At 36.1% G+C, this 27,648-nt stretch overlaps 1 protein-coding gene across 5 annotated transcripts in view; it reads right to left on the bottom strand.

Moving 5' to 3' along the window:
• The window catches only part of LOC149537842 (uncharacterized), a 310,563-nt gene that overhangs the window by 13,715 nt on the left and 269,200 nt on the right, over window positions 1-27,648 (bottom strand). For 4 of the 5 annotated variants that reach the window (XR_016355921.1, XM_089799242.1, XM_089799244.1 and 1 more), the window contains one exon: window positions 4,904-5,054. Coding sequence is in view for 4 of the 5 variants with exons in the window: in XM_089799242.1 (XP_089655368.1) it covers window positions 4,904-5,054 (151 nt within the window). In the remaining variant the exon portion in view is untranslated. Of the gene's footprint in view, window positions 1-3,160; window positions 3,441-4,903; window positions 5,055-27,648 lie in introns of those variants that run through there. The other variant, XM_089799243.1, reaches the window with a different exon arrangement.

Below are 27,648 nucleotides of genomic sequence, written 5' to 3'. Positions count from 1 at the left end.
CGTTATAATATGCATATTTGAATTCTGTCTCTATATATTAAAAAATCCTGTGTTTTTAATCACTGTCCCCTGAGGTCTTGTCCCCTAAATTTTGGCTTCAACCCATACCCATACCAGAAACACGTCCCTGTCCCATAAAACGCCCCCGTCCCGAAAACTCTGTGGAGCATAGAAAATAAGTGATGAAAGATGGAAGACGCGATGATATCCTTGTAGATTCAAAAGATCACAACTATACAATGAATTATCCCTCTCTAAGAAGTAAATATAGAGACTATATAACCTACACAATGAGAATCATTTGCTACAAAGAAACACTGGAAGCTCTCAATGAATTAACAAGAAATGATGGATATGCAATTTCAATTATGTGGGAGCCATGGGAGAAGTCTCTCGATCACCAAGGTACTCAAGTGTTCCATCATACTCTAGCTCGTCCAAGGTGTCATCATCAAAGGGTAGATTATTAACATCATCCGTTGGAATGAGGCAATTTGATGCAAAGATCATTTGGGAATGGAGAATTAAGCAAACCTCCATAAATCTCGAAAATCTTGGTCCGAATAGTGCATGACACCTAATTCTGGAGATATGATTGTAGGTCTCCAAGAAGATATTAGCACTAATACTTGTACCAATAATTTTTATACTATCATCAATTTATTACCCCAAACTAATTTATTCCATTGTGTCTCTAGCTCAAGAATGAGTCCATAAAGATTGGGCAAAAGATAAAGCCACTTGCGATGTTTAAAACATTTTTTCCCAAGACTCATAGTTTCCTTAGAATGATTACAAAAGGATGAGTTGCATAACCAATGATTGCAATGATGCATTTTTCAAATGATAAAATCAGAAATCAAGACATCATATATGATTGAAAATAGCACCTTCCCATATGCTACCATGTCCAAGGAATATTCTAGGATACCTCTATGGTAGGAATGAAAAACAATGTATTAGTGATACAATCTAGAAAAATCGCATGAATGGCTTGAAAGAGCTCCTTGATACCTTTTAAATACTACAAAAATAATGAAAAATAGAGATTGTAGCTAAAAAGTATGAGATCAGGAGCCAAAATGGGGATCTAATTTCAAACTGTAAATACTAGCACTAACAATAATATATGGAAAATAACTCACTTCGCTTCAAACACACTGAGCCAACTTCTTGACAAAACCTCGCTTCCAAAAAATGGACACCTTGGTGAAAAGATATAGCCAATTGAGGCATAAAGCCCCAATTTTGGCCCCTTAGAACATAGACCCCAAGGTGCACATGTGGTTGTTGAATGCAACATTAGTTTTAAAAAAATTGATGCCACTAGTGGCTGTGGGGTCACTGGGCAAGGCATTTGAGGGAAGCGGGCCAAAGGTCACATTCCTTGAGTCATATCCCCTACGCAATGCAATGTGACCTACATGATGAGAGTGGGGAGGCCAAGTGCTTACAAAAATCAATGAGTGGGTTTAAGAAACACATTTTCTAAAGTAATAAAAAAAGAAAATTCATACCAATGTCAATGTTAGATGATATGACATACCAAAATTATATGGCTTGCATAAGAATGTTCTTCAAACGATGTAAAAAGTTATGCAGATTGAATATTTTTTGTAGATTGAACATTTGTCCGATATGCCAAATTCCAACTGTGCAGTAGATGCCAACTATAACCACCAAAAATAGTATGGCCCATATGGATTCCATATGATATGAAATGGAAAAACAAACCTTTGATGTCTCTAGACAAAAGTCTCAAATTTTGATAATTTGAAAATTGTCTTAAAATGCTTGGGCGTTCTGGATGCAATGGCAAGGTTTGTTTTGGCCCAAAGTGCTCAAAAAATTGAGTTACCTCTTGGATATGAAATCCTTCAACCTACATGAAACTCTTGTAGATCTTCCCCACAATATTGGATTTTAATGAAACAAAAAAGAAGAAAATGACTTTATCTAACGCCCTACATTCAATTCAGAGGTCCTTTCAGCACCAAAATATACCCAACAAGTAACTCAAGACAAATTGTCTCCCTTAGATCTGAGAAGGAGTTTGCAAAACTAGAGATTTGATACCACATAGGAATTAATTGTGAACTCCCTCTGCCCCAAGATCCCTTGCAACAAAAAAAAGTCCTTCCAAGAGAGAGAAGGCAAAAATAGCTTTCTTGATTATGGATGTAAAATTGAATTGATTGAATATGAAATATACATAAGATGCCTTTCTTATAAGTACAAGGTTGAGAGATAGGATTAGACAAGATTAGTACATATATCTTAATACTATAAAATGAGACAACAATTATTGACGTAGGACAAGAAGTAAATGCCAAGATGATATCACATGACAACCAAGACTTATACAAAGATTCCCTAGCACATAGGTAAATTTATGAAACATCCCAACTACTGAAGAAAAAAATTAATTGCAGAACTAACACAAAATTGACTGCCAAAATAGGAGATCAGATTTATAATCAGACCAATGTACAATTCAGAGATGGTGATGGAACCAGTGATAGGTCTTCCAACAACGAGTATCTGCATTAAAACGCACAGATACAAGTTGATATACAAATTAATACACAATCAGAAGTCTGACGTTACTACGACTATGTCTTTATACTGCCAATCTGTGTATTGAGTCTAAGAATGTTCAGATTGTTTATAGGAAGATGCTGGATCGATGACTGCTTGATGTCAATGTCGATCTTGACTGTCATTGCTGATCCTGTAAGGTTATTATGAATTGCAAGATCACAGTGAGGATATCGATAATGATATTGCTGAAAGCTTCGAGATGTACTAGTCCAATATAAGATAATGTGTTGCAGAGGAAATGATGTCTCCAGTCTGTAATTGCATTCCAAATGGATGAACTTGATATGATGACAAACTAATTTCAAGATGGCTCTCCAACTGCGACCTGTTAATGCTTGAAAAATGATTCTTTGAGTTCTGATGGTATTGCAGAATCAAATTGGTATGTTCAATATTGCTGATGATGATCATTGTAAAGCTCTGATGAGTTCACCCTTCAAATGGATATTTCCATGTTCTTCTATGATCGATGCAGTCCCATTACTGGTATTGCAGATGTCCACTAGACAATCAACAATGCATCCGTTATGCAATATTGACCTATGTCATGATTATCCCCAATGCCAAGGATGTTTGTCACTGTGTGCTGAACAAGAGATAATGAGAATGCCAATGATATGAAGGTCGCTACTCTGCGATGATAGTGTCTCTTTTATGTACATCACTGGCTGTAAGACGTATATCACTGTGTGCATGTCGAGTTAATGGAAGTTGCTTCTCTGTGTGGGAATTCGCAATGATGGCATCTCTGTTATGTATTCCACAGTGATTGCTGCAGATATGAAATGAAGGGCTCTATGTTGGATCACTAGGATATAATGCTTAGTGTCGCCAATGATCTGCAAAATATGATAAATCTGATTAGTTCAATAAGGTTACAAAGTGACTACAACTTATTGGAGAAACCGGCAGACTAGGGAGGATCTCTTACCTTCAAAACTGCTCTACAGTGCTTAATTCCTCAATCAGAATTGTAGACACACAGAGTGATATGCTGTGTATGATGCTAATGAACAACCAAATGACTTACTTAAATATGCAATGCTATGTCCCAAATCTTAAAGGAGGTGGTCCCAAAAGAGGGCACCCAAATTCAAATTAAGGTGACATGCTAGCGTGCCGCCTTAACTGGGGCCCCGTGTGTGACAATTAATCCCTAGGGGTGTTGGGAGGTTGGTGCCTCCATCCCCTCTAGGTGAAGGTATTGTTCAGCATAGACCGATGGATTTGTGACATGTGCTTAACCACCTCCCGTGGATCCTTGTCTCTAGCTGTTGTGACATTCATTGATAGCTCAAGCTTTTGGTGCAACAGCAATGTTGATTCCAACAAGTGGTATCAGAGTGCTGGGTTACAGGTTCAAATCCCTCGGGTCATGCTGAGGGGAGGGTTGTTGGGAGGTTGGTGCCTCCATCCCCTCTAGGTGAAGGTATCTTTCAGCATAGACCAATGGATTTGTTACATGTGCTAAACTGCCTCCCATGGATACTTGTCTCTGGCTGTTGCAACGTTCATTGACAGCTCAAACTTTTGGTGTAAAGGCATTGGTGATTCCAACAATGGGACCATAAAAGTTAATTGCAAAATAAAATAGATCCAGCCTAAAGAGGGGACATAACAACTTAACATGTGAACAGGACAGACTAGTGGACTAGTTATGTAAAATATCTTATTCACAACATAAAGTGTACTTTTATGGGGCAGAGTCCTGTTCTGTTTCATATGTTTGACACAAGCTTGGGGACATAAAAATTTATTGAAAGCATCTTTAATACGGATGAAAATGATACTAAAAACACTGCAGTCAGCAGTACCAGTATAGTTTTTCTCTTATTTGTAATACTATATATGTTTAGATGTCATGATTTCATGAGCTGAACATAAGTTGTTTTCAGATGCAGAGTTGGACTTGGTAGAAATTCATCATCTGCACTCTTCAGTCAACTGATTGGTAGGTAAATTCTGATTACCATCTTCTCAGATAATCACATAGACCATATGTTGGCACAAACATTGAAACTTCATTTTGTAATATGCAGATATCTTAGTTAATTATGACATCTATTCAAAAAAATATAATAGTAGCTTGTAGATCTTTTCTATTCCCATAACGTTTTCATTTGATTCTACGGAAAAAGTCCAAAGCTTCAAACTTCTTTCATTGTCATTTTAGTAAATTGCTGTCGGATTCTTATAGGAAAAAGTATTTTGTTTTTGTTTTTCTTAGTATTAAATTGACACATATGAAGCATATTTAATAATCAATAATATTGTAGATACATTATTAGGATATGAAACTTACCTGAGTGCAGTAATAAATTCGACCTCTTTTGCCACCCCTACTCATCGGTGGCTGCTTAAAAGACACAGCTTCACGCACCACTTGATTCAAAATTGACGTAGATAACCTTCTTGATCGTTCCTTTTCAGCAGCTCCAGCAGCAATTATTATCCTGTAGAAAATACACCAGACCTCAACATTACATAGAAGTAAATATATCAACTGGATTAATTTATATGGTCAGCCCAAATATAGATATGCCAAGCATACAAAAGCTAGATTTCAGAAATGATACAATCAGCACATAGAGTCAACCCCATAATTCATGGTGCCCAGAAGGAATATCATAAAAGAGCAATTGATATTCAAATAAAAGAATTCTAATATTATGATATGCCAAAGAAAGCGATGGATATACAATATATGAGGCCAAACCCAATTTCAGATTCTTAAAATGGGCCTCAAAACACTGTTCTTTTATTTGGAAATAAAATCAACCAAATAAGAGTATTAACTCAAAAAAATGATGAAAATAGGGTCTAACTGATTGGCCATGACACATGGAGGAAATATGCCATTTTAACTGCCGTAAGTGAATCTTGCAGCTGCAGCTAAGATAAGGATACATTTTAAATTTTCACAATTATAAATAGACTAATGATGGTAATCTTTGTTGCCTAGCAAACTTCTATTACTTATGTTTTTTAAATTATAAGTGATGTCAGTGCAATGCTGATCTCCAGCCATTTTAGCCATAATCCCATACTAGCGTCCTAAGAGTTGGACTTGGGAAGTAATCTTGGACTCCATGTGCATATATGATCCCAGAAACTCATTATTTTAATATTTTCCAAACATGACCTTAATTTTTTTTGGATTAGTAAATGATTTTATAAATATATTAGGGTAAACACATTATATTTTCAAGCTTTTATGATGGCAACAGAACTATTAAAATATATTCAACATTATCAGTTTTTAATTTTTATTTTCAGGCAGGATTGTTTGTAGTGCAATATATCATATAAGATGTTTGGAACAAGTTGTGTCATTAATTACCAGTATTGACATCAATACCAGGGCATAATCAGACTCCCGCTAGCTCAGACATCATATGAGTTTATTTTTACAATAGAATTGTTACAAAAAGTTTAGTGACTCCGAGTTTAATTACCTCCAAAGTTGGGTATCTTCATGCACGGGACAATTGTTCAGTGTTCTGAGCTTTTTCTGCAGATTTGGACCAAATATTGGCCCAGTCCTAAGTTACCCAGAAATGCCATGGATTGATGCAGGATCAGGATCAAACAAGAGCAAGAGTATTAACAGGACAGCCAGGACACACCATGCTGTTCCAGGGACTCTGTGGGTATATCCCCTAGCTATTTCTAGCTTTCCTTAGTCATCCTAACCTAGCTGCCATAAACCTTATTATATTTGATAATACTTTGCACATGCATCTGCAGATAAGAACAGAGTTACAATTTCTAGAGATAATTTCATATATAACTTCACCAATGTCTGCAAAGTATGAATATAATGAACACGACTCTCTAAAAGGTATACCAGTTGGGTTTTTACATAAAGTTTTCCCTAGTTCATGCCATTTATCATACGCAATGTTTACTATCCACTTCTTGCTATTGGTTAATAGTTCTGGATTTTGATGATTTTAATGTACTGGAAATTTTGAGTCATCAAGACCAGTGCCTTACTGGATCACGCAATCGTATATAGCCATGAAAACAACAAACAAGAAGATACAATAAAGGTATGATAGTCTGCAATGATATCTACTTGATTACCCTTCATCAAAATCATAAACATTCAAAAGTATCACCAAAAATAACAATACAAGAAAGCAGTTTGCATTGACTAGAAGTGCTACAACACTTGTCTAATCTTTGTTACAATCACACTAGCCATGTACAGGACTGTACACTCCATTTTGATGCACGTGGGAGTTCATGGAGGCATGAACTTCTCTTTTGAAGGCTATAAATACATCAAACAGTGACGCATAGTACCAAGAAGGGAGTTCAAGGTATTTTGATCAAGAGAAGCATTGAAGAACTTGTTTTCAAATTAAAGAGGGATTGTATGCATTGGATAATGATTGGAAGTGACTGAAATTGTATTGCAGACCTGTGGTAGTTCATTAGTTAGTATCTGATGGTGATTTGGTATGATTCTCAGACCTGTGGCAGCAAGAGGATTATTAATACTGAAGGTACTCGTTTAGTTTCATGTCAAGTTCTTACATTTTTAGTATTGCCCATTTTGAATGTCAAACTCTTCTAAAATTGTAAACAGAAGAATATTTGGTTAATGAAAAAAAAATCAGAAATTATATCAGTGAGGAACTTTCATTTGTCTTGTTTATCTTGTTCTATCATTTGCGGAAGGTAATGAAGCACAAAGTGAAATAAATCTGAAATCAATATCAACCAGAAAGCTTATGATAATCATCGCATATCATTATGCCAAAAATGTTTGCAAGCATCTTCAATTAAAAAAAATCAGGGGTATAGATAACAGTGGTTTCACAGAACCACTTCTACAGAATCGGGCTTATGTCCATAGTTGGTGCATTTATACAACATTATAGTCCACTAAAGGAGAAAACGAGTTATAGCTCCTATTTGTCCACCCGTAAGAATTTCTAATTCTGTTCTGAACATAGTTATATTTTCTATGCACCCTATACTCTCTTGCTCTAAGACCAAAGTGATTTCATGAAAAGCAATAACTATTAAAAGACATGTTTTCCTTGGGGAATGGACTTTCTGAATTTGTCCTTGGTAACTTTCGGAGGGTAGGTCTCTCGTGGGTAATAAACTAAGTTTGTTAACCATAAACATACAACGGTTTAACCATGCCCAATAATACGTTAGATAATGTTCTCAATGTTTATCGAAGGCAATACAAATAAGACCCAATCCCTGATCGGAGATGATAGATAAAACTGACAGTAATCTAATGTGAATTGGTGACAATCATAATACCAAGAATGATAGAACCCGATGTCAATCAGTAACAGCAGTAACGTATATATACCAGATCACATCTATCTAAGTCATACGTATACATAGATATGTATGCATATTATTATATGTATACGTGTGTGTGTGTGTGTGTGTGTGTCTATATATATATATATATATATATATATAAAACAGAGCATAACATATTCAGATGCTCAGTATTACTTGACTGAAGCTAACCTTTCAACACTCCCTCTTTAGCAAGGGAGAAGTAATAAAGAATCCAGATTTTAAAAAATCTACACAAAATACACTATTTAACACTACCACTCTAAGAAATAGATACTCGTCAAATAACATAAATCACAATGCTATGAACACTATCATAACATAAATTATGATCTCTAATTGTCTGAAACAATATCTAGAGTAATCATAATGTATTTGTTATTCATGACTTCCAGAATATCCGAACCAACAGTCATAATAACATGCCTATCATTTGTAACATCATCATCTTACAAAGATTACCTTCTGAATATATGTCCATGAAAGATTGTCACCTTTCATTACATATCTGAAGCAACAACCATAGAAGCATTTAAACACATATGAATTGAAATTAAATTCAATGTTCAAAAATTACAATTTAATCATACCAAGTTTTTCTCTGAAGTATGCCAACTTGACTTTAGCAAGACATTTGGTAAAGATATCAATTGTTTGTTCATTAGTACTGATATACTCAAGTTTAATGATATCTCGATCTACCATATCTCTGATGTAGTGATAGGGAATTTCAATATGCTTTGACCGATTGTGAAACACTGGATTAGCTGATAGTTTAATACAACTTTAGTTATCACAATGAATGATGGTAGGCTTCAAGGTTTCTCTGAATAGATCAAATAAAAGCTTTCATAGCCATACAACATCTCTAGCTCCAAAGGAGGTGGCTATGTATTTTGCTTCTGTAGAGCTTAGTGCAATTGAGAACTGTTTCTTGCTGAACCAAGAAATCATCTCGGACCCAAGATTGAAGCAACATCCTAAAGTACTCTTACGCTTAGTAGAATTGCCTGCCCAATCTGAATTTGAAAAACTATGAAGATTTATCTCAACTTGATTATATTTGATTCCCATGCCAATAGTTCCTTTTAAATATCTTAGAATATGTTTAGTTGCCATCAAATGAATCTTCTTTGGTGCAACCATGAAATGACTCAAGGTGTTAGTAGCATAGCATATTGATAAGTAGGAGATGATTTCGAGAGCTAGTCAAATTGTGATGTGAATATCAGGATTTAACTGTGTGATTTTTTGAGTCAAACTCGATGACCCATGTTTCATGAGTAGTGATTCAACATGAATCCATCTCTCATGAGAATAAATGGAACACTTAGCACTCATTGGATCTAGGTGATGCTCACAGGGGTGAAGCACCGGGACTTCATTGGATGGATGACCTCCTTGGAAGTCCCGGTGCTTCACCCCTGTGAGCATCACCTAGATCCAAAGAGTGCTAAGTGTTCCATTTATTCTCATGAGAGATGGATTCATGTTGAATCACTACTCATGAAACATGGGTCATCGAGTTTGACTCAAAAATCACACAGTTAAGTCCTAATATTCACATCACAGCATAGCATATGTCAAGATGAGTATTCACTATAATGTTCCTGTTATAAAATAAATAATAAATCAAACTTTTGTAACGGGCCAATTGATTTAATATTTCTCGGACCCATTTTTATTTTTGTTTTTGTAGTTTGTATCGCCATCGGCTATCTTTGTAAACCCTCAAAAAGTTTCTTGACAAGTATTTAAGCACGGCTTGTAGGTTGTAGTTGGTATGCTTTTGGATTATTTGTCTCTGTACTAAGAATTCATGTTGGAGTTCTCTGTAATTTGCCATTTTGGAGGTGAAAGATCTTTCCTATTTGGCTCGTGTTATTTCGGTGGGATTCAACCCTCACCCTATTCCGTTGTTGCAAGTAATACTTTGTTTGAATCTGGCAAATCAGAGCATTATCTTCTGGCAATTATTATTCACATTCGAGTCTCTATTATTGTGTGGATTTCATCAACATTTTTTTTGTTGTGTTTGAACAAGATTGTGTTTCGTATCGGTCTCAGATACCTAACAGTGTGTGTTCTCCCATGTTGCTCATTCCTCATCTAAACAGTCTCCCATTCTGGCAACGTCTCTCACTCTCCCGCACATTTTCCCATCCATCCGTACTTGGCCTACAGTCCATGTTTTGCCTTCCCCTGACATCGTACAACCCATATTAGGTACGACCATCACCCATCTTTCACCGTACTGCACTTTATACTACAGTACAACCTGCTACCTTCCCTGTACAAACTTTCAACTCAGTCGTGCAGCTTTCACACCCATCGTACCACCTCCTGTCTTCATTGTCCTGTCACCAGTGTGCACCGTACGACATCCATCTTCATTGTAAGGCTTGGTAATCACCACCATATAGCCTAACTAGTCTACCTATATGGCTTCCCAATTGCCACTGTACGGCCACTATATCTCCAACCGTATGGCCTCCTGCAATCATTCGTACTTCTCTCCTCAACCCACATTGTCGTACAGCCCCAACTCTGGTGAATCCGTACTCCATTGTTTCACACACAATAGAGATCAAGGACCCTATACTTGTTATTGTCGCATTCAGAACATTACATTCACTAAATAAATCAATGAGCCAATGATTTGTTTGTATAGAGTAGGATCAGCAGGTTCAGATTTATCCATGTCATCCTTCAGTTTATGTAGATTAAGTTCCATAGGAGTAGAAGTTGGTCTACAGTCCATTATTTCAAACTTAGTTAGAATATCAATAATATATTTTCCTTGGTTTACAAAGATGTAGTTTCCCTTTGGCCAAACTTCCAGACCTAGGAAGTAGTGAAGAAGACCTAAGTCTTTCATGTCAAATTCAGCTATCAATTCTTGTTTGCATTTTCTTATTGAATGTTCTTCATCTGTAATTAATAAGTCATCAACATATAACACCAGAATAATCATATCATTTCCATCTAGTTTGAAATATAGATTAGGATCAACTTCATTTTTAGAATACCCTAGCATTATAAGATAACTGTCTATTCTTTCATACCACGCTCTTGGAGCTTGTTTGAGCCCAGATAGTGCTTTCTTTAACTTGGATACATGAGTATTCTTGTTGTGAGCAATAAACCCTTCAGGTTGTTCAATGTACACTTCTTCCATTTCACCATTTAGAAAAGTTGTCTTAACATCCATTTGGTGGACTTTCCATCCTTTAGATGCTGCAACGACTAAGATGGTTCTAACTGATGTATATCTAGCAACTGGAGCAAAAGTTTCCTCATAATTGATACCTTGCTTCTATGAGAAACCTCGTGCTACGAATCTAGCTTTGTATTTCTCAATGCTGCCACCAGGTGCATGCTTGATTTTGTATAGCCATTTGGAAGAAACTACCGATTTGTTTTTAGCTCTAAGTACAATGTCTCATACATCATTTTTTAATATTGAATTGTATTTTTCAATCATACCTTCCTTCCAAGGTTGACTTGATAAGGCTTCTTTAGTGTTAGAAGGTTCTGATTTTATAAGTTTTGTTACTAATGCAATGTAACAAGACTGAGTTCTTGTTTTCTTGCTTTCTTTTAATACTTCATCAGGTTCAACATGATTTTCTTCTATAAATTATCTGGCCCAAAGTGGTCTCTTTTTATTGTTGTTATTTTCAATATCATCCGAAGTAGGTATAGGAGATAAAGTGTCGTTCTCCCTCTCATTCTCTATCGGATGATCTTCATTTGTCTCAATGGTAAGTTCTGTGAATATTTCATCATTATTTTTAGAAAGGTTGAAGGCAACGTCTTTTTCAAATTTAACATCCCTGCTGATTTCAATTGTTCTCTGACCTAGGATATAGACCCTATAGCCTTTGGAATTTTCACTATACCTGATGAGAATTCCTTTCTTTCCGAATGGTTCTAGCTTTGTTCTCTTTTCTTTAGGAATGTGTACATAGAATGGACACCCAAATATCCTTAGGTGACTTAGATCTGGTTTGATGCTTGTAAATACTTCTTTTGGAGTGGTATTATCCAAGACTAAGTGCGGACATCAATTTTGAATTTAAACAGCAATGTTAGATGCTTCAGCCCAAAACAAAATATGAAGGTTTTGATCATGCATCATAGCTTTAGTTGATTCAACAATTGATCTATTCTTGCATTCTACAACTCCATTCTGTTGAGAATTATAAGGTACATAAAACTCGCTCTTAATCCCAAAGTAATGTAAAAATCTTAAAAAATTTCAGAGATGTACTCTCCTACATTATCTGATCTTAAAGTTTTGATTTTCTTTCTTGACTGATTTTCTACTATAGGTTTGGATTCTTTGAATTTTGAAAGTACTTCACTAGATTCCTTTTGTTTTAGAAAATAGATCCGAGTTCTCCTAGAATAATCATCAATAAAGATTACATAGTAGAGGCACCCATTTAGGGAGGCTACAGACATAGGACCACATAGATCAAAGTGAATGAGTTCAAATATTGCTTTAGATTTATAAACACTTTTGGGAAAGGTTTTCTTGACATTTTTACCTAGGGCATAGCCTTTGCAAACACCTAAGTGATCTGATTTTATATTAAGTAACCCTTTGACAATTTTCCCTATAGTTGATAATGCTTGGAAATGTAGATGACCTAGTCTCCTATGCCATATTTCTATAGACTCTGAGATTTTATGACTTAGTGCAAAATTTTGTTGATTACAAAGTTTATATAAACTCTTGTCTCGAACACCAATAGTGATAGCTTTCTTGATGTTAGTATTTTTAGGCCAAGACAAAACTTTTTCTTCTTGAAAAACAATTTTGTATCCTTGATCAGAAAGGCTAGATATAAAGACTAGATTTCTTTTAATTCCAGGTACATATAAAACATTGTTGAGTTGAAGAGTAATGCTAGAATTTAGTTGAATAGAGCAAGACCTAATACCTTTAATTGGATGTGTGGAGTTATCCCCAATGGTTACCTCTTCTGAGTTGCATTTTGAAAAGTTTTCGATTTTGTCTCTAAAACCTATTATATGTCGAGATGCTCCACTGTCTATGATCCAAGTGTTTTTGTTTGACTCACTGGAGAGCACTAGTTAAAATGCATGATTTTCTTATACTTCCTCCTTTTCTTCTTTTATTTCTGCCAGAGCGGCTTGAATTCTTTTATGTTTAGGGCAGACATTATGAGAGTGACCAATTTTGTCCCATTTAAAACATCTCACTTTTGACAAATCTCTTTTCTTATAAGATTTGTTGGATTCTCTCCTATTTCGATTGAATTTTCCTTTACCGTTGAAACTTGCTTGAAGTGCATGAATGTCTCCCTCTTGATTTAAGCTTACCCCCCTTGAGACTAATCTTGATTCCTCTTGAGTGCATTCATTCTTGAATAATTCAAATTTTGGAAGCTCAGGTCGAGAGCTTAGTCCTCAAATAAAAGTTTCCCAAGATAGAGGAAGTCCCCTTAGGGCAATCATGGTAAGTTCTTTCTCAACTTGACTTCCAATTGTGACAAGCTGATCTTTTAGTTCAGAGATTCTTAGAAAATAGGAAGTGATAGTTTCCCCAATGTTCATTTTTATGTATAATAAATCTTGCTTTAATGTCAGCAACCTACTAGTATTATTGATTTCAAAGGTGTTCTTGATAGTGGAGAACATTTCAAATGCTGTAGAAAAGCTAGAAATAGACAAGAGAATATGATCCTTAATAGAGTCTATAATTTTTTTCATGGCTTTATTGTTGTGCCTTTTCCATGTTTTGTTTGGATCATTTTTTGGAATAGTTTTATTTGTTTCTACATTTTCTTCTAATTCCATTTCTCTTAAGATTATCATGACACAAATTTTCCATGAAGAAAAATTTGAAGCCCCCTCCAATCTATCCTCTAACCTTACATGGTTAACCATTTTATAAAAAAAAATTTTAAAATGGTAAAGTCTGAAATTTTAAATATATAAGTTTTGAATAAATTTTCTTATCAATATGGCTCTGATACCATGTTAATTTTATTGGATCTCTGATAGAAATAATAACAGATTTATATCAGACTTTACTTGAGTTGCTTGAATGCAATAGGTAAATACCTTCAGAATGCTTACGATATATTGTGACTAGAATGCCAACTACTAATAGGAATGTATTTTGTAATCTGCAATGTGTCTTTATTAATCTTGGGACTGCAAGTATGTTATGTCTTTCATATTGCCTTGTCCACAGATGAGAGTAACTATATATATAAGTGTGAAGAGTTATGTCCCTGTAGGGGCATGACTCTACAAAGGCCACGTAGGGTCATGATACTATGTGGTCATTAACTAAGTTTGTTAACCATAAACATACAACGGTTTAACCATGGCCAATAACATTTAGATAATGTTCTCAATGATTATCGAAGGCAACACAAATAAGAATCAATCCCTGATTAGAGATGGTAGATAAAATTGACAATAATCCAATGTGTACTGGTTACAGTCATAATACCAAGAATGATAGAACCCGATGTGAATCAGTAACAGCAGTAACATATATATGCCTGATCACATCTGTTGAAATCATGCGTATACATATTTGTACATATATATAAAAGAGAGCATAACATATTCAGATGCTGAATATTACTCAACTGAAGCTAAACTTTCAACATTAGGGTTATGGCTTCATTTGGTGGACTTACTATTTGTAGTAAGTCAATGGATGGTTCTAATGAGCTCAGATGAATGAGAGGAGTTGAATGATGCTCTCAGTTTTTATTTTTGGCTTCTAGTTTGAGCTCCAAGAATCTTGGAGGGAGAGTATTTTTATTAAGTCACCCCATCAAGTTCTCTCATCATCTTTCTTTATCAAGATCACTAATGTGTTGTCAAATTTTGATTCTAATGCTTCTTCAATCATATTTGCAAGATGGGTAGATTATGATTATTATTTAATTAAATAGTAATACGCTATAGTTGTTATTTTTGTTGGCATTACATATTGGTCACCTTAGTGTCATAGTTTTTCAAAACCAGGTTGAAAAGTTTGAAATCTTGGGCACGATAAACAATGGCCTTGTGTGTCAAAATATCATGATATAGATGAAAAGATCATTTTTGGAGTCAAAAGCAGTTAACAAATTATAGTATTCAAATATGTGACTTTATATTACTCAAATATTTGCCCAAGTATAAAGCAAAGGGCATTTAAGTGAGAAGGGTCTTCACGAAGCCAACTGTTGGAATGATAAGGAAGTCTTGTTTTATTATTATAAGAGATATGGCTTGTCGCAAATGAAATCATTATTGGATTGTATTTTGTGGAGAAGTTGGTCTTGAGGGTTTTGAAGAAATTTTATGGCTGGGTGCCATGTCTTTGCTTGGACTTTGAGTCATTCTTTATAACGATGAATCATACCAAGTCTAGTTATTCCATTACTAAATTGGTTTGGTATTAGTGTTGAAGTTTTGAGCATCAATGAGGTTGTCAGATCTATGAACAATAACATAGGCACGAATGAGGAAGGGCTCTTGGAAGAACTCTTAAAACTAGGCCATTAAGGTTTTGGGCCCTCTCTCTCTACGCTCTTCAATAGTGTGGTATGTATTGGTTACCCACCTTCTTGATTGCGGCATATCATTCATCCGATTCAAAAGGTCAAGCCAGCCTTAGACCTCACCAACTACAAGACCATTATGGTGGGGCACAAACTCTCTAAGCTATATACTACGATGTTGCACACTATTCTTTCCAGGAAACTGGATCCGCTCATTCTAATGGTGAGGCGACAGGCGGGTTTCCAGGCCGACTTCAAGACTACGGACCATATTTTGACTCTTCGAGCTATCACTAAGAACACTAGGCACCATTCTATGAAAGTTTAATGTTTCTTTGTGGACTTTTACAAAGCTTTTGAATATGTTCCTCAGGCATCCTTGTTTCAGAGACTAATAGACATGGGGATTTTGGAGATTCTTTTGACTGCCATCATGAGACTATATGAGAGTGTGGTAGGCAAGTTCAAGACTCAACAAGGGTTCTTGTATCCCGTACAAGGCACCATTGGAGTGAAGTAGGGATGTGCCCTCTCCCATACATTACTTGACACATATATTGATGAGTAGGAGGCTTTTCTTCTTGCATTAGTCCTTGATCTCCATTTTTCTCTTTGTTGTTGATGTGGTCCTCTTAGTATCCTCCCCAGAGGACCTTCAATGGTTACATAATCGCATGGCTTCATTCCTTTTGTGACTCATGGCAATTAGTGGTTAACCTATCTGAGACCTGAGTTATGTTCTTCAATTGCTTTAAGACCTATCATCTCCATTTCTTCTTCTAAGGCATGGAGGTTGAGATGTCTTCCTATACTTATCTAGTGGTTAAGTTCTTTAGGGCCCATATCAACATGAGACCCTCCATTCAACTTCGCATCAACAAGGGGTATGACTTCTTTAATTTTCTTGAGCAACAATCCTTTCGGAACCATTTTCAGAACACCACCTCCAAGATGGCTCTCTTGGATATTTTGATCAGACCGACTGTGATCTATGGTTTTGTGGTCTAGACACCTTCCCTCTTTGAGTCGAATTGGGCTTCGGTGGGCTGGGTCCAAACATTCCTCATGCGTATGATCTGATGTCATCCGTCTTCTCAGAATATCATTTTGGCTAAGTTTGGGGCCCACCTATTCAAACTTACTGCCATTGTCGACCTAGTTTTGTTTTTCCATCATCTTTCTGCTTTGTGGATTTGGTCAAGGGGAGGGATAGATACTCTTACTTGGCCTATTTCTCTTCAAAAGTGACTATGAGCACTGACTCCACTGATCAGGCCTGATGTTGGCTTTCCCAGGTTTCTACTTTACTAAGGTCAGTGGGGATCAAGATGGGCCTCCTTCCTCCTTTCCAATGCTCCTTGGATGTGTTCGATCATGTCCTCCCTTCCTGTTAGGAGTTGAACAAACATGTCAGGATGGACATTTACAACCAGTATATCCATAGGACTTGGGTTGACCCCAAAGGGGGCGGGGTTTGTACCCGAGGTTGGTCTTGTATTAAGAGCATTTTCTTGACTTAAAGGATGGGGTTATAGTATGACCCTCATATCTCTCGTAGAGTTGGACACATGTGCTTTGCATCTCCTTAGGGTTGTTAGGGGTGGGCTCTAATTGGCTTCATATCTAGGCAAAGTTTTACAAACATCATAGGCACCAACCCACATAAGACATCAATCCCCTCAATTTGTAGGTAGAAATCTCCACAGCTACACACTGACGTAGCAAAAACACAAATATCTCCTTTAGGAAGCACCAACTTCCAAAAACAATTCCACCTTGAATGTTGCTTCTTCAATAGTTTAAGGGCATTTCATTCTCATTCATCTTACTCACTCCATGATTACCTTCTCATTATTCAAAACATAAATGTAATTGTATGCTTATATATTCTCACCTTATAATCTTCCATCTTTTCATATTGAATGATCTTCATATATCTTCTATTCACACCTCCATTCTTGGCACTTCATTTCTCTTGTTTGGTCTTTATGTTATATATTTTTATGTATTTTATACTCTTCCTCCATCAAAACTGCACATTCTCTGTTTTGCAAATCTGCATATACCATATTCATGTCTTCCATTATACTTCATAAATCTGCTCTTTTATTCATGTTTTCTTCTTTACAATATCTCATATATTGTTCCTTCATAATTCTGCCCACTTATACACTGCTGCTCCATTATGCATGCTTCCTATCTTTTCATATTCTAGAGATACTTTTTATTTCTCCCTAAGCTCATCTAGTGCTTGTATTTTTCTGATGAATCATTTTCTCAAACACTCCAGATACATTTCTTATTCTTCTTTTATATTTCACACTCCATGCATTATATCTGCCTCTTCATACAACTCACTACTTCCCTGTTATCTTTAATCACTGCCTTCTGATTTACTTGCTGCCTTAGAATTGCCTCATCTTTTGAAAACATTAAAATCTAAGTTGCCTGTTCGGATTCGCTTCCAATTTCGAGGTTCGAGAACTGGTTCGCTGATTCGACAAAATTTTGGAAAGGGGTTTGGGTTCGTTAGTACAAAAACATGTAAAAATTATTTTAAAAATAAATAAATATATATATATATATATATATATATATATATATATATGAAGCATGAGTTAAAATTAGAATGTAGCATAGTAGCATAAACACATTTAAACAACAAAAACTTTAAAACACAATAAACAATAACATATCATGGTGATCATACCATCATATAGTAACAGAGTTCGATCAACTTCAACATCAAAAATGAAAGATTCAAAACATTTAAAATATCAAGTTCAAGTATCATTGTTTCACATTCAAGGTTTAACAGTAACTAATGGAATGAAAATCTATTAAAATTCTGAATTTTTAGTTCTAAGTTCTTCAATCTTCATCTTCTTCTTCATCTCCTCCTTCTCCCCCTCCACTATTACTTGCACCAAGGCCAATGGGATCAGCAGAAAAATCAACAAAGGTATTGGCATCAAAGTCACCAAAATCATCAATTGTAAGCCTAGCAATGTTAGCATCCAAGTCCACAATCTTTGCATCTACATCCCACTTTTCTGTCTCCCCTTCTTTGTATTCTTGACTCTTGTACGAAAGAAGGCACAAGTTGTTATGCACAAATACCAGGTTCTCTGCATTTTTTGATTGCAACCTATTGCGCTTTACCAAGTGGATGAAAGAATAGGTGCTCCAATTTCTTTTTGATGCGAAAGAACTAGCAACCTATAAAGACAACATAGGGTAAGCAATTAAAAAAAAATTAATTCAATCTTATAAAAAAATTATTTTGAAGATAAAGTGAACTAATTTTAAAAAAATAAAACTTACTTGTGATATAACTTTGATTGCAAGGGGCTGCAATGTTTGGAATTTTTGGCCATGGAGGTACCACCAAGCATGAGCATCCTTCTTGAACCGATGACGAAGAGCATCATTACTTAGACCTCTAGCATTGACAAACTCTATGAACTCGTCCATGATTACATCTCTTATATCATCATCACGAAATATTCTTCTAAATGCTCCCTGGTACCCATTAGACACTTCCATATCTCTATATGGTGGCAACCTTCCTGGTAGATCACAATAATGTGAGTCATAGTATTTGGGGGTCAAGGCATAGGCAAGCAAATGTAATGGAGTGGTCATTTTGTTCCATCTTTCATCAATAATTTTTTGCACTTGTTTGAAAAAGGTCTTTTGCGGATCTTGCTCCTCCTCATTTATAACTTGCCTGATCTTCTCAATCATTGAGTCTATGCCATCAAAGATCTCTCCAAGGCAAGGCCTATCCATGTCAGTGTACCTAAGCATGCTCATAATGGGCTCGCTGATCTTAAGGAGATATTCCACACGTTCCCACCATGACTCAGCCAATAGCCTATCCTTTATTTTGTTTGCCCTTTCAATGTTCTTTTGCTTCCATACACCCCAATTGTTGCTGATTACCATACCTTGAAGTGCATCTTTCACTTGCACAAGTCATCTTAAGACGATTATATGTGATGCACAACGGGTCTCAGCAACCTAACATAAATTAGAGCAAAAAACAACTATTAGATACATATTTTAGAAAACTAAGAAAAGTATACACATTAGCAATTGCACAAGCAAAATATGAAAAATCAGAAATAGTCAAATATTAAAAATTAAATTACTAACTTGAGTTCAAGTTCATTTACCTTCAATAGGTCCAATTTTGAGTGGTTCCTGAAAAGAGATTGAGTCATGTGGTGATTTGTGACAAACATTTGTATGTCCTCAGCCTCTTCATACACTGTTTTGATCCACTCAATTTGGTTCCCAATCTTTTGTAGCATAAGATTGAGTGAATGGACTGCACAAGGTGTCCAAAAGATATGTTGATATCGTGATTCAACCAACAAACCTGCTGCTCTACAATTCTTTGTGTTGTCTGTTATGACTTGAACAACATATCTTGCACCCACTTGTTCAATGACCTCAATTAGGATATCAGCAATAAATGGCCCATCTTTTACTTTGCCCTCACAATCCACCGCTTTCAGAAACATTGCCCCTTTAGGGGACACTGCAAGGGCATTGATCAAGGGAGTGTTCCTAGAATCCTTCCAGCCATCTGAAACAATTGTCACCCTTCTCTTAACCCATGAGTCCCTTATGGGCTTCAATTGATTTTCAACCCATTGGACCTCATCATCCAACAAGGTGGTTTGTACTTTCCATACTCGGGGCCACAATACCCTTTTGGAGCTTCATTGGCACCCCTCAACATGTCCTTCCAAAATGGAGAGCAGACAACATTAAAAAAAAAACCATTTGTATATAGGCATCTTCCCACCTTAATGTCAACAATTTACCAAGCCTTATTTTGAAAGGAAGTTTCTAGTGGCCCCTTTCTTTTGTGTACAATGGGGATAGATTTAGTGTTAGTGTCCACTGCAGTATTGAAGAAGGGGTGGTCTTGTACTATAACATCTGAGGGGGGCTGCATTCCCTTTGCTCTTTTACTTTTATTGCTACTAAGTTCTATTGCCCTACGTCTTCTCTCTTCTGCTGCCTCATGCTCTTCAATATATATTAACACAGTTTGATTTGGTATAGGGACACCATTTTTGCCAGGGCATTTCTTGACTCCTCTTCTAGTATAACCACATAAATGACATACCACACGATAATAAGAACTATTTCTTTCTATACCACATCTTCGACATCTCCAACAGAATGCACCACCTCTTGGAATGGGTTTTATAATGTCTACATACTTCCATAGAGGAGAATCAGAGTTGGGTTCCATTCTTTGTTCGGTGTTGCCTATTGATGAAGAGGTAGATAACATTCCTTTCCCTATGGCAAGAAATTAAATACATGTTCATAATCTATATGCAAGAAAATGACAAATTTTGGAATAATGGAAAAGATTCAAGAACATATGAAGATTGAAAGAGAAATGAAAAAATGGAAAAACTAGAAGAAAAACAATAGCAAATGGAATAAGATCTTACCTTTTGGTCCTTTTCTAGCCATTGCAAGTTTGCAAATGTGTATGAATGATGCACAAACACTTGAAGAACACCAAAAAATCAATCTTCAAACTCCTCCTTGCACAACTGGATGCTTGCTCAAAAACTTATGTGCTCTTCTTCAAGGCAAAATAACCTATTTAGAAACATCAATTGACAATGAGAGGGCACAAAACCAATTAATAACACCTTTTTAAGTTACATGGACGCCAAAAAATTATGCAAAATTGCAAATAAAACAGTCAAAATCACGTCCGTAGCCACAGGTTCGACCTTGGTTCAAATTTTTGGATGTGGTTTGCCCGGGTTCAAACCCTAGTTTGAACCAGATCGAACCAGGGCTGTAAAAAAGGACCCTGGTCAAACCAAGTTCAAACCGGACCCGAACTTGGAACCAGTTCGAACCAGATCATGGTCCGAAGGGGGGAGGGGGGGGTTGGTACCTGTGCAACCTAGATTAAAATCATAACTCAAGTGATTAATATATGTATGCATTTTCCTTTGTATTGCAAATACGGTGGCTGGCCAGAAGTAAATATTAATTTAACTCATTTTATAAATATGGTTGGCTAGCATAGTACCGTGTATATGAGGGAAATTGACAAGCAAAAGAAAGGATTGTTGGTGATAGCAATCACACTTTTTTGATCATCAATCCTTTATGGTTGTAATGCAATCTGTTCTCGACTGATTTGCTTGGTTTTTGGCCATCAGTTAGTGGCCATTGTCCATCATATGCTTACTGCTATGGGCAAATTCTCTTCTTACCTTGGCTTTGACATCAATGTCAATCTCGTCCATCTGATTTGACATCAATGACTAAATCTTCTTACCTTTGACATCAATGTCAATTACTCTTCTTACCTTGGACATCAATGACAATACGTCCACCACATGGAACTCTTTGTCCCCATCTAGATATGCTAGAATAGATCTAATAAGTTGTACCTTTAGTTAGTTTAGGGCTTTTTCTTGCACCTCCAAACATGTAATGCTACATCTTTCCTTGTAAGCATGTTCCATGCGAAACTCAATAAAACCTATTGATAATGATCTTAACACGTTGCTGTCCGTTGGGGCTACCATTTCCATGTTCACTCTTCCTTTGTCAAGATTTGTGTTCAATCCAACCTTGCAAGCATTATGTTTGAAGTGTTTGGCTTGTAATAACATGAAATGACATGTCTTTGGGTTGACAATTATCCATGTTGATCTAAATCTTTGTAGTCAGCATACAATGCCTATTGTTATGTTTGATAATATTGGTTATCTATCAATGTATTAATTGACTGTCGATTGGCTGAAAGTTGTGTTCCTCTTGACAACCACTGGGGCCATTAAATATATTGTGTAAGGCCAAGCAAGGAAGTACTAATGTAGAGTCAAATGAATTATAACCTTTGGCCAACCATATCTAGTCTTCTTCTCTGTAATAAATTCATGGGCTATTAAGGATATATTTTAACTCCTATATCTAATGCACTACGATCTGTATTATTATTTCATGTTTGTAAAAAATCAAGTATAGCAACAACATTTTGCATTGTTGTCGTGAAAGAAATTGGGTCAGCATTGCACACTTCATTCACTTGGATCTCAATAGAGGCGAGATGCGAGCACAAGGTGATCGTGATCTTTAAGAATTGCAAAACAAAGAGAATGAAGAAGACTACAAGAAAATTTTGAGGAACATCCAAGCAGACATCCCCAAGTCAAAGCCCTTCCATATAGTCCATGTCAAAAGATGAGTGCAAAGAAGGAAAAATTCAATTGACCAACATATTCAATGACATTGGGAATCTATCCATCTCAAGAGAACCCAAAATTAAAGGACCCAAACCAACAACCCTCAAACAAAGGGAGTACAAGTTAGAGTAAGAGCCTAAAAGCACTCGAGGTGTAATGGATGTAATGGATGTTGGAGGCGGATGTGTAGAGGACATACATGCAGTTGAGAGTACAAGGAAAGCACTGAAATGTAGTGATAAAAACAATCAATCTAGGTCTGAAGCACAAGGAAGCAAGCAGTGAGAAAGATGGAAACTCCTCTGATAAGTCCATATATGGATTGGAAGAAATTGTCAAAGTTCGTGGGGAATTGGAAGACCCTATGAGGCATTCAAAGACGGGTGAGACTATCTAGATAGAAAATGGTTAGGTTGACAAGAAGGCTAAGAGAATTTCCAGCAATGCTATGTGGTACAACCATCGACTGGTTCACAAAACTGGATGCTTCATCCATAACCTCTTGGGATGCTCTTAGGAGAGTGTTCAAGGCCAAGTTCAAATTGCTATATGACCATAGTGAGATTGTCACTGAAATTTATAATACCAAACAAGGGAAAAATGATAGTTTACGGGCTTATAATCGTATGCTCAAAGAATTGTTGGGCAAGTTGGAGAAGCAATCAACTGACAATTTGAAGAAGAGGTGCTTCATTGAGTAATCGATTCCCTTCTTGTGCAAGAAGATGAAAGTGGTGCCTCCACCCTCGTATGTCAATGCCTAGAAGTAGGCGATGGACAACAAGAGTGAAAATTAGACATCCTCCCAAGGGAAGGGAAAGACAAATGATGATGATAGTCGTAGAGGTAGTAGAGATGATGATAGTACCAGGGGTAGTAGCGATGATAAATCAACACCAATATAGGCCCTACGACAAAATGTGATGAGAATGATAAAAGAATTGATGGCCACGAAAAGAACCAATAAAGAAAATAATAAAATATGGTGAACGAGGTACAAAACTAAAGGCCACACAAAAGGTAATATTCCTACAATGACATCTCGTGAGATTTTCCCAATGTTGGGTCATTCAATAAAGGAGTGTCCATTTAATTTGAAGAGTACATGAGTACTCTTCACATAGGGAGAATCCACTCCATCAAAAGCCCAAAATGTATCATAAAGGGGTTATGGAAATCAATGGCAGCATCAAATACAATACAACCTCAAACTACATTCTATCAAACAATGTTGAAGGTGTAATAGGTGGGGTCACATAGCACAAGATTGTCAGAGTAGGTAGAACAACAAGAATTTTTTTGTGCAAGTGGGGTGTCCAGGGAACCATGAGGACACCGATTGCCAAAAATGAGAGTAAATATGCCATATATAAAAGAAATGGAGGAAGTACTGGTGCTCACCAAACTTCAAACCAAGAAGGTTATCTATCCCAGCTCCCATTCGCAAAAAGACTTTGAGAAGTGAGAGTTGACATTAAAAAAGAAAAGGTAGGGGGAAGAAGGGCCACAAATGATGTTGCCAGTAACCCATTGCAATCAGACTCCAAGAAAGCCATCATGAGATAAATATTGCAAGCCATTGTACCTGTACAATATGCAACCTTCTACAAACTATGCAACAATTAAAGAAGGCCATTACCAACATACTTGGTAATGACACAATCGGCCAAGACTATGCCAAGTTGATGGACGAGAAGATAGACAGGTTGGCCACTAAACCGATGTTGCTAATAGTAGGCATTGGGAGTAAGCAGAATGTCATTGAGATAGAGATAATGGGCAAGAAGCTAACAAGCTAAAAAGTGTCATCCTTAATGGAGCCTCTAGTGTGAACTTATGTAATGTCCCCACTTTAGAGATAGATTTTAATAATAATTAAGTTCAAACATAAAATTAAATAAATGAATAAAATATCATTAGAATTATTATAATTACTTTGATTAAATTAAATAAATAATTTAGTAATCTATATCATGAAAGAAGATATTAATATTATATGTATAATAATTTTAAAAAATGAATAATAATATTAAAACATACAATATTTAATAAATAACATAATCTAATATATTATGAATATGATATATTATAAAAATATATTAATATTTAAGATCTTAGGATCAAAGAAAGAAAATATCTCACCTCAATATATTACCCTAAAGTAAGCTAATGACTCAAATAGAGTCAATAAGGATGATGTCTAATTATCATTCTTCAAAGTCTATGTTCAGTATTAACAAGTGAATTTAGATATTTCCATCATAACCAAATAGGTGTCACTCAAACATGACCCATTCTCATTTCTTAAACATGAACATATAAATAATATAATAGTGGGTCAATGAAATGTGAGGGGGGAAGTATGAGAACGAGAAAGATGCTTATGCAATACTTTATCTTTGGGACCAACCAAGAGACTAGCAAACAATATAGAAAGGGATTAAATATTTTTCATAGATATCCAGGTCAAGACTAACATTATATTGCACAACGCACATATTCAAGGAGAATCATGGGCAAAGGTAGTTCACTTATCATGAATGTCGTGGGAAGCAGATATCAACTAATCTTAGCACACAAAGTCCTCATAGCGTCAAAGAGATACCCTCAAGAAAACAAGCGAAAGAGGACTGAGACGGCTCTTTAGAAATGATGTTATTGAATGAACCATACACCATTCAGAGATTATCGAGAAAGAAGAACACAATACTTGGCACCAAGACTATAATAATAGGTTAATCAAGTATGAAGCAAATATCCTGGGCAAAGACCAATCCTGTCACCAATGAATAATCAGTGGAATATCTACGAGCATCAAGCTATATACACCAGGGAAAGGACATCCTCTCAGCAAAGAATATTCATGTCAGCCTCCATCACGACTATTCTGAACCACCACCACCTTTGACTACATAATGAGAAGAGAACACAATACCTTGCATTGTTAAATACACTATTCCATCAGCAGCAAAAGAAGATAGCAACATGACAAATACATTACGTAGAATTGGGACTCCCTTTACATCAGAAGATTGTATAAATCAAGGAAGGAAAAGATAACTTGATCGTAGTCCACAAACGATACCTCTTATAACATTGAACTCATCACCATCTAAGTAATTGTCTTGGTGTTTCCAAGTATTAGCAATTAAGAAAGGATAAACATCGACTGCACAAAATTGACTAGACTATTCAGTTATCGTGGAATTCTGCAAGATTGAAAGAACGTTTGGTAGAGAATAAGATTTTAATATGAGGATATGTGTTGAAAAGTCATCATGGGGAGACAGGCACTGAACAAATATCAACATCTCAGTTAACTCCAGCACCCATATCTAAAGATTTATACATCAATAATTTTGATCAGTAAACTTTCTACAAATCAATACATCCTCTCCATTGGTTCAATATAACTTAGAAACTCCTCCTTACATAGTGGTCAGCATTAGATCTCATATTGTTAGATTATCTACATCAGCAATTATGGAAAAAATCAATACACAATGGAAGACATCACAACTTCAGATTTACCCTGGTCATGTCAGAATTCGTCTCACATTGAGCAATTGGGTGGTGGAGATTATTTATTTATCTAAGACCATTCCAAGTGGATTACATCATGAACTTGTGAACATGTGAGAGAGTCAGCAGCAGTATCAAGAGAGTCATCAGTAGTATCAATTGAAAAAATCAAAGTGCAACACTTCACAAATGGGGAAGTCTATGCATAAAATCAAAGTCATATATACCAAAAAACATTATTCTTAAAGTGATAATATCCTTGCAACCACATGTTAAGTGTTTTTAGAGTATCCCAATTATAGGAAGACTTTCAATGGAAGTTATATATTAGAATCTTGATAGTACAAATATGGGAACATTACAACTTACTACTGCAGGAGACATGAAAGGCACTTAACAAACTAGCACTTTGGCTAGCAACCTTCTATTTTGTGGGTGCCAATTAGCATGGCATCAAGCTACTTGGGATATTGATGGCAAGAAGGTCAACATCGACACTCAATATTTCTTCTTGCGCTTTGTTATCATTCCGCCAGAAAAGAAGGCCTATGACGCCCTCCTCGAAAGGGGTTGGTTGATCATGATGAAGGCAAACCACAATTGGAAGAGAAAACACTCTCCATTAAGAGCAATGGGAGGAAGTATGTCATAGATTTCAAATCCAGGTGGTTAGTCGGGAGTTGCTATCACACTCAAAGTCTAAGGATAGAGACTTTGAGTTGAAGGAGGAAGAGTGATAGGACTCAACATTGGGTATTAGAACTTATAAGTTGCTCTAATGACGAGAAAAGTTCTCTAAAGGGGTTACTCCACTGGCAAATAGGGGAATATGAGGTGTTTTGGTCAACATGAAATTTTCTAAAACCTACAAATCTCTACAAAGCATGTAAAGTTATGCATGGTACATTCAAAAGTATGGAGATGGAAATTGTAAAGAAAAAAGTGAAGACTGTGGAGAAGCTATTTTTTAATTCTCTAATGTAGAGGCTGATGTATAATAGACACTCTTCAGTAGTTGATAGATTCCACTCTTGGTGAAGAAATGGTTGCTTTCAAAGGATTCACAATTTGGCATACAAAGCACAAATACAAGCAAAACCAACCAGATTGAGAATTGGAAGGTTAGCAAGCAAATTGGCAAGCATAGAAGTCTAGAGAAGAAATGGGCATAGGTGCCATTTGCGCGACACAAGTAGTCCATACAACAAAATGAAAAATGTACAAATCCTAAACTCCACTGCATCCATGGTGCAAACATCAAGTTTTTTGCATAGAGAGTAGCATACAAAGACAAATTGTCACACGGCTTGTCCAACAAATTCCAATTCTAGCATACAACACCTCCTTACAATATTTGGTGAAGCGTGCACCCATACCACACTTGTATGGTGTAATGTTCCTCTTAT

The sequence above is a fragment of the Cupressus sempervirens genome, chromosome 9 (genome assembly GCF_028749045.1).
Source record: "Cupressus sempervirens isolate cs-2001-9-10 chromosome 9, ASM2874904v1, whole genome shotgun sequence".
NCBI lineage: Eukaryota > Viridiplantae > Streptophyta > Pinopsida > Cupressales > Cupressaceae > Cupressus > Cupressus sempervirens.
The sequence above is the reverse complement of the archived record's forward strand: the minus strand, read 5'-3'. Positions and strand labels throughout refer to the sequence as shown.